General features: G+C 35.6%; 1 protein-coding gene across 4 annotated transcripts in view; it reads right to left on the bottom strand.

Annotated features, from left to right (window-relative positions):
* Positions 1-232: 232 nt before the first annotated feature.
* ST7L (suppression of tumorigenicity 7 like) overlaps positions 233-9,168 on the bottom strand; it is a 65,728-nt gene continuing 56,792 nt past the window's right edge. For 2 of the 4 annotated variants that reach the window (XM_068963593.1, XM_068963595.1), the window contains exons 13-14: positions 8,519-8,611; positions 2,106-2,594 (exon numbers count right to left, since the gene is read on the bottom strand). In XM_068963593.1, the coding sequence (XP_068819694.1) occupies positions 2,416-2,594; positions 8,519-8,611 (272 nt within the window). In that variant the 3' untranslated portion in view covers positions 2,106-2,415. Of the gene's footprint in view, positions 355-2,105; positions 2,595-8,518; positions 8,612-9,168 lie in introns of those variants that run through there. The other 2 variants (XM_068963594.1, XM_068963596.1) reach the window with 2 other exon arrangements.

Raw genomic sequence — 9,168 nt, 5'->3', positions numbered from 1 at the left:
AATTCTAAATTCTTGATAAACTTTAAACTCATTTAGCCCTCACAAAAATCCAAGAGGTAGTACTATTCTCATTTTACAACTGGGGGGTGGGGAAGGTTAAGCAACTTACCCAAGGTTGCACAGCCAATAAGTATCACAGCTGAAATCCAAAGCGAAACAGTCTGGCTCCAGAGCCTCTGCTCATAACGACTCTACAATCTTGTCCCTTCTCCACTTTGATAAGGTGGCACCATCCAGGAATTCTAAATTCCTCTATTGGGGGTAGAGTAGAGCAAGGGCTTCTTAAGCTTTAAATGTATATAGAATCCTCTGAGGATCTTGCTTCTAACAAGGTCCTGGGTGATGGTAATGCTCCTGAGGCAGAGACCACAAAATATTAAGTGGTAAAAAGAATGTGAACCTCTAGTTCTCTTGCTGTCTGTCTACTAGGGTAATTGTTTATTGAGTTTATAAACTGGAGTCTGCCTATATTTTCATTTCCCATTAATTCTTAAATGGAAATAGCCCTTGGAACTGCTACATACCGTATATTGATCTGCAGGTACTTTGAGTAAATACTTAACTTTTAGGAATTTAAACTGTACATGTAAAGGCCATGGGGATAAAATCTAGCTGTAGTTGCTGTCAGGCACATTTTAAACACTACATACCAGCAACACATACCAAAAGACAGTAAACAAATGTCTGTTTATTGTTCATCAAATAGAATCACAGTAAATTAATAACTTTTGATCTAAAAAAGAAGATTCAACTTTCAAATGGATAATTATTTATTCTCAGACACTGCTAGGAGCTTGTGTTATGTAATCCTAAAGGCTCTTTTGGTGCATCAGAGATCTCTTAGGTAAAGGCAGACACTATATACTAACACTGATGGGTACAGCAGACAGTGAGTACACTCCACATTAATTTTAGCCAGTACTTCATGGAAGGACACTGCTAACAATTACTATATCTCTACTCCAGATTCTAGATCTCCCTCCTCTCTCTATTTTACCTCCTTCCCAATGCCCTGAGAGACCATCTCTCCCACTGCTTTTCTATGATCTCAAATACACAGCTGCCTATTTTTTTCTGCTTGTTAAATGGACGGGATTCTCTGTTTAGTCCATTTTTTTCCATGCCAGATTACACAGTGAGGTCATTTCAGTTTGAGACACACACACTCGCCAATCAGCACCACTGCGAGCAACAGAGTTATGGTGTGATCAGTAAGCTTTCTTTTTATACTAAAAGGAAGTAGAAGAGTCAGTTTCCAACCCAAATATCTATACTCCCTGAACAACAGTAAAAAGTCATCCTTCTTGAAGCCTGACCCAGAATCAACTGTAGTCTCAAACTCTTAGGCCTACAGCCAGTGGCAACTTAACACATTATAATAGTTGACCTTAAGGGAAAAAGAGAAACCAGTGCTCTCACTACTGGTGCCAGAAGAAAACCAGCTAATCTTGAAGGCACAAAATAAACTATTCTTAAGGCAGGAAAAGAAACTGTGAGGACACAGGGAGTTATAAAGGAGGCACATAGAGAAAAATATAGAAACTGCATTACTATAAAGGCTAATATTTCTATGGTTCTCAGTGCTTTTCTATTTGGGAGTATAATGAATTAACATTTTATTTTTGGGTTTGAACTCATTACTTGGTAAAAATGCAAAGATGTACAAGACATGTCTTTTTTATTAGGCTTAGAGACTTAAAGGGACTTCTCTTTGGTAATTTTGCTTTCAGTCAGTGACATTAATTAATAAGTTTATGTAGAAAAGTTAATAATCACAGGATATACTCTCTTTAAAATCAGTCCTCAAGTACTTTCTGGGCCTGGGTCTGGAAATAGGGAAGCAATTCAAAGCTAAAGGGTAAAAATGAAAATAAAGGTCTGTAGATGGTTTTACATCCAAGGTTGGGAAGATCAGTAAGAATATGCACATATAATAACAAGGAGGACTTTTGAGTGAAGGGGTACATTCTGAACCCAGGACAAATGTCTCAACTGTCCTATCTTACCTACTTATTCCCTAGCCTAGCTGCACTCTTGAATATAACATTCAGCAAATCCTTAGAACTAATGATTTCATTTAAACGGAAAAACCAAAAGGCTTTTGTACAAAACAAGGAATTTTTTTTTAAATGCCAAAGAAAATGCATTTAAAAGGGCTGGATTATTCTTTAACTAGTAACAAGGGTTAAGTTTACCACCAAAAGTGATCTACAAAGACCAGCTTTATAATTTATGACACTGTATTTTCAAAACTTCTAAGCAACAAAAATATAGCTCAAATCACCAAAAACTTATGTTTGACATATTTATGGCAGCAACTTTACAAATCAATTCCTGTAATTTACTTTATAACAAATATCTTCCACTGCTCAACTGGTTTAGCACAAAGAGATCAGAGATGGTTTCTTGTGTGTTTTACAAATATTCTACACAAGTCCTTGAGATCATACTTACAGCTTTAGCAAAAACACCCATGATTTCAGGAAACTGGTGTGTAAGAAAAGCTATCATTGCTGTAGAAGAACATAGTCCTGCTGTGAAATGGATGAAAAAAGGAATCTCCTTCTTTGGGTAAACAGAAACATGATGAAACGCTGGAAGATAGAAAAGATGGAAATGGATTTTATTTCAGAATATAGTGTAAGCCAGTTTTTATATTTTCACGTGAAATCATTTCTAAAAACTAAAAAGGAAAAATTAAAAGAAAAAACACAAGAAGTCTCTGGTCAAGCAAGGTAAAAGGAAGTTATCCATTATTTATAGCATCAAGAGCACATAGATGACTATTGGGAACTGGGAAAAGGATGGCACTGTGGGAAAGACCAGTAATTGTAGTCATGCTGAGGTGGTTTTGAAAAAGAGCTTTGTCACTTATAGGCTGTGTGATCTTGAATAAGCTGCTAAACCCTCTAGCAGTTGCCATGGAGTTGTTATGATGAACACTGTAAGCACTTTATGAAGGTGTTGTTTTAATTTTTGATCTTTGGGAGCTGAGACATGAGTACAGAGATCAAGAAATAGACGTGTGGTTGGAGATTTCCTAGAACAATCAGTTAATAATTTTACCCACTTATTAATAAGTGTCCTATATGTGGCATTTCATTGAGCACTGTAAAAATCTAACCAGAACATCAAAGTCCTAGATTCTGAACATAAATGGAGTCTATTGTCTTATTTTTACATTTACACATTTACAAAGGTTATTATTTTTCTAGTGATTAGATATTTAATTACCAATAGTATTCAAGTATTTTTATCTTATTTGAAATGTGAAAACACTTGAATAACAATGATGACCAGAGCCTATTACAATGATTGGTACACAGTAGGTGCTCAATAAACGTCTGTTAAACTGAGAGCTATTCTGGGACTTCAGTTGGCTGCTCACAGGGTTGGACACAGACCTAGGAATTCCTGATGTAATATCCTGCATAAGTAAAGAATGACTAATTCAGTGTTGAATCAAGGTCAACTATAAATTTAACGTTTTAAAACATAATGATTCACAGAGAAGATTACACCTAAGTTTCCTTCAGTAGCCAGGTTATTTTTTATGTATTATATACTATCTTCAGAAAGTACATACCAAAAAGCAAACTCATTAAAAATGCAGAAAATTTCCAGAGCCTTGTGTCATGTTTAAAGTAAAAGCACACCAAATCTGAAATTTTTTTAAGTTAGAAACATTAGAAGCTGTGAACAATACTGTGCTTTCAGTATCCCAAAAAAATCAGTCCCCTTTGCTCTGTCCTTCAGCCATGACAGGCCAACTTCTAGCAAATCAAAAGATAAAAACCATGGTATTTGCAAAGATAGGGAACAAATACTTACATATGCCAATGTTACTATAGTTGCTTTTGCATAAGACAGCAAAATTAATAATATTAACTAAACTATAGCATTCTGTGGCTTACAAAGTGCTTTTATTTATATTATTTTTTCAATAATCCTAGGAGATAGATAGTATTATTCCTACTTTATGAGGTAGAAAACTGTATAGCTTTAATAGGATAATTTTCTAAAATATGAAATTTTTATACTATAGGAGAGATTCAATTGTTTCTTTTTGGATTGCTTTCTGTAGATTCATTTGTCAGTCAATGTTTGGCTAATACATCAAAATAATGGATGACTAGTACAGAAACACTCCCTTAGAAGTAAAGTTCAAATTTCATCACTGACTTGTAGAGAAAAATTTATCAGGAGGCATAAAAGACAACTAAACAGCTATGTGAACTAAGGGAATAGTTCAAGTCTGAACTTATGAGGTTCATAAGCAAATTCCAGAATGCCTTAAGCCATATCAAGGTTGAAGGAGAATTGAAAGCAAAAAACCTTAAGTACTCTTGGGTATTACAGTTCCACATTAATAAAAATTTGTTCATTTTATCATAAAGACAGAAAAAATACTCTAAGGATATAATCAAACTAACCCCCCCAGAACATCCCTCCTCTCATAGCTCCTAGAATTTGCAAATGAGTAAACCCCTAGAAATAACAAAGTCCTGCCATTACACAAATTCTCTGTCTTATAGCCTGTGGCTCTGATAATACAAAATAATGACTTGATGATTTTATTCACACTGCAATGAAAGCTTGCCTTATATTATCAGGCAACTTCTGTAATGATTTGGGGGGCATTATTTTAGGTTAAATGTATTAGCCTAATGTAATACACTCTTGCATATTGATGTTCCACAATTAAAGATTCATTCCTCTGCCTCAAATATCCTTGTTCCCATTAAAATAGAAAAACAACACCTACTACCACCACCCTCTCCTGAGGAAGGAAAATATTTCTAACACTAATGACCTTCTAATTGCCAAAGTCAATGGATTCTTCTCAGTAATTACCTTACTTAATACTGTGGATACTCCTCCTCACTTGGAATTTCTTTTCTCCTTTTAGTTTCTAGGATATCTAGTTCTGGTTCTTGTCCTGTCTCAGACCACTCCTTCACTGAATCTTCTGACTCCTTATCGGCAACCCATTCCTTAGAAATTTTCACCATGGTTCACCCTTAATTTACATCTCACACCCTATACAGTCTCCCTTAGTGATCTCATTCACTCCCAGAAAATAACGACCCCTAAATCAGTTTTGTGATGTAGAGGGAAAGAGAGATTTTGGTAATTTTGTTTACACAACCTGATCCTGTTACTAGGCCTAGGCCGTAGAAGATTGGATTAGGGATGAACACCTGGGTAAATCTGATTTACTCTCCCAGAAGTTTTAGAAGCAGGATTGAGATATTCTTCATTCTATATTATCCTCCTGAATTGATGACATGTAAATTCAGAGCTGCACCGGAGAATCAAGCCTGGCTACATGTGTCTAAGAAAGGGAGAGCCAAACTGCAAAGAGAAAGATAAAAATGAAGCAGATACACTGAGAGAAGCAGAAATGAAAGTTCATACAAAGAAAAGATGGAGTTGAGGAATGAAAAAGGAAAGTAAGAATAGGAGAGACTGAAAAAGGCAGTCAGAGACAGAGATACACAGAGAACTGACTCCTGATAGAAATCCTGATAGCCTTCTGGTTCTGGTCTCTTCCAAGGTGCAACTATAATTGTTGCCTTTGTGTTTTTTGAGATAATTCAGGCTTCTTCCAACAAATTCTCTTTATTTTTAAGCTAACATGAAGTGGCTCTCTTATACCCAAAGAGTGCTTACAACATTTACTACTTATAAAACATATCTTTAATAATATACATATTATATAACTTACAAAGATATCTTAACCCCATGTATGTAGAGATATAAAATATAAAGGCTATGTATGCATATGTTAAAGATTACATAATGAAATATTTAAACATATAACACACACATGGATGTGTATATATGGTTGACATGTCACATATGCAACATACTCAAAAATTAAAATTGTGGGAGAAAAATATCAGCATACTCAACTTCCATAAGCTCTCCTAAGTTTTTATCTATCTGTTTGAACTTTTCAGCTCTTAAGTCTGATGGCTGTAAAACTGCAACTTTCCTTCCTAGACTTTAGTTCTAATGGACCCAGAAATGTAAAAACTGTGGTACAGATTTATATTATAAGAGGAAACTAGTGTTTATAACTGTTAGCATCCTTACGTATCAGTTAAATCATAGAAAGGATCAGTTCAATTCAGTTCAGTCGCTCAGTTGTGTCCAACTCTTTGCGACCCCATGAATCGCAGCACGCCAGGCCTCCCTGTCCATCACCATCTCCTGGAGTTCACTCAGATTCACGTCCATTGAGTCAGTGATGCCATCCAGCCATCTCATCCTCAGTCGTCCCCTTCTCCTCCTGCCCCCAATCCCTCCCAGCATCAAAGTCTTTTCTAATGAGTCAAATCTTTGCATTAGGTGGCCAAACTACTGGAATTTCAGCTTTAGCATCATTCCTTCCAAAGAAATCCCAGGGCTGATCTCCTTCAGAATGGACTGGTTGGATCTCCTTGCAGTCCAAGGGACTCTCAAGAGTCTTCTCCAACACCACAGTTCAAAAGCATCAATTCTTCGGCGCTCAGCCTTTTTCACAGTCCAACTCTCACATCCATACATGACTACTGGAAAAACCATAGCCTTGACTAGTCGGACCTTAGCTGGCAAAGTAATGTCTCTGCTTTTGAATATCTAGGTTGGTCATAACTTTTCTTCCAAGGAGTAAGCGTCTTTTAATTTCATGGCTGCAGTCAGCATCTGCAGTGATTTTGGAGCCCCAAAAAATAAAGTCTGACACTGTTTCTACTGTTTCCCCATCTATTTCCCATGAAGTGATGGGACCAGATGCCATGAATGTTGAGCTTGAAGCCAACTTTTTCACTCTCCACTTTCACTTTCATCAAGAGGCTTTTTAGCTCCTCTTCACTTTTCTGCCATAAGGGTAGTGTCATTTGCATATCTGAGGTTATTGATATTTCTCCCGGCAGTCTTGATTCCAGCTTGTGCTTCTTCCAGCCCAGCGTTTCTCATGATGTACTCTGCAACAAATTTACCAGCTCATACAGAAAAAGAGTGAGTGGATGATAAGGCAGCTGAGACAAAAAGCACAGACTATTCTTTTGAAAGTTTAGCTTCCTAAAAGCAGGAACTAGACAAAAACACTTTCCACAATCATAACCCTTATGTATTTCTTGTTCTCCTCTTGACTCTTTGATTATTTCTTTTTTTTTTTTTTTTAATATATTGGGAAGTACAGTCCCTCCGATTTCACTCTACTTTGTAAAGCTTATTTTGACTGTTCTGGGTCCTTTAACATGCCATATACATTTTGGGATCAGCTTATCAATTTGTAAGAACTGTATTGAATTAATAGATCAATTAGAAGAGAACTTTCATAAAAATAATACTGGGGCTTCCAATTCATAAACATGGACTATCTCTCTATTTAATTTTCTTTAATTCTTCTAAGCAGTATTTAGTGGATTTTAAAAATTTCACATTTCTTTTAATTTATTCCTAAATTGTTTGTTCTTTTTGATGCTACTCTCATTGGGTCTGTTTTCTAGTTTTCATTTGGATTATTCATTGCTGGTATATAAATATATGACTGAGTTATATATACATACACACACACACACACACACATACACACATACACATATATATCAATATTATATCCTGCAACCTTGCTAAACTAGTTTATTAGTTGTAATAGTATTTTTATGGAATTCATGAAGATTATGTCATCTGTGAATAAAAAGTTTTACTTCTTTCTTTAGAACATGAATGCCTTTTATTTCTTTTTCGTGCTTGATGGCATTAACTAGAACCTTTACTACAATGCTGAAGAGAAAAGAGCAGACATCCTTGTCTTGTTCCTGATCTTAGAGGGAAAGCATTCAATCTTTCATCATTAAGTAGGATGTTAGCTGTGGGTTTTTCGTAGAAGCTCTTTATCAGGTTGAGGAAGCTCCCTTTAATCCCAGTTTGTTCAGAATTCTTATCATCAATGGGTATAGGATTTTTGTCAAATGCTATTCTCCATCTATTGTCCTTTATTCTATTACATTTTCAGATGTTAAAGCAACCTCACATTTGTGAGGTAAATCCCAATTGGCCATGGAGCATAATTCTTTTTACATGTTGTTGGATTCAGTTTGCTAACATTTTGTTGAAGACATTTGTGTCTATGTTCATGAGAGATATTGTTCTATAGCTTTCTTGTAATGTTTTGTCTGACTGTGTTGTCAGGGTAATACTGGTCTCACAGAATGAGCTGAAGAGTGCTCCTTCTTCATTTTCTGAAAAGAGTTTGTGAAGGATTGGTATTATTTTTTCTTTAAGATGAGTGCTTATAAGAAAAGAAAAACAAAAACTTTCATCTATGTGTCCATCATTGCACCAAGTACAAGGTTTTACCACAAAAATATAAACTAAATTATGCAACTATATCCAAGAACTGGTTAAAATAGTATTTCAACAGTATCCTGAACTTCGACCAGAGGTACTTTTAAAATGGGAGAATACTATGAAAAATAATCTCACAACTAATTTTAAGTTTAGAAAAACTTGAATATTTACTTACGAGGTAAGAGCTCTCTATCAGCAGTCTCTGTGCAGCTGGGATAAGGATAAAATAGATGGCCTTTCTCTAATGGATATGGAATCATTCTAAAAGCTGAGGGAAAAAAATATACATTTGTTGACATGCAATTCAATCTCACTTTCATCATCTACTATAATCAAAGCTATTTTGGAGATGTATTTTTATTAAAATGTCTCACAGCATTTATAAAATTTATTAAAAAAAAATATTTGTTCAGTTGTACCCAGTCTTAGTTGCAGCATACGGGATCTTCAATCTTCAAGGCAGCATGGGGGATCTTTTTTCTTTTTTTGCGGCATGTGGAATCTAGTTCCTGGACTACAGGTGGAACGTGGGCCCCTGGCATTGGGAGCATAGAGTCTTAGACACTGGACCACCAGGGAAGTCCCCCACATAGCATTTTGTTTTCTTTTTTAGAGACACATTTTATAGGAAAGAAACAGAATATGCAGAGGAACAAATAAGAAGAATAAAGCTTATTTAGAGAATAGTGAATGTTCTAACTGAAATAAAACTAAAGGGAGTAGTGGAAGATAAGACTGGCTGTGTCCTTCTTGCCTCAGTCTCCTCATTACAAACACAAAATATTTAACTCTTCACATGTGAATTCCACTTCTAGGGAAATCACA

This window comes from Capricornis sumatraensis, chromosome 2, assembly GCF_032405125.1.
Source record: "Capricornis sumatraensis isolate serow.1 chromosome 2, serow.2, whole genome shotgun sequence".
NCBI classification, from domain to species: Eukaryota; Metazoa; Chordata; class Mammalia; order Artiodactyla; family Bovidae; genus Capricornis; species Capricornis sumatraensis.
This window is presented reverse-complemented; position numbering and strand designations above follow the sequence as displayed.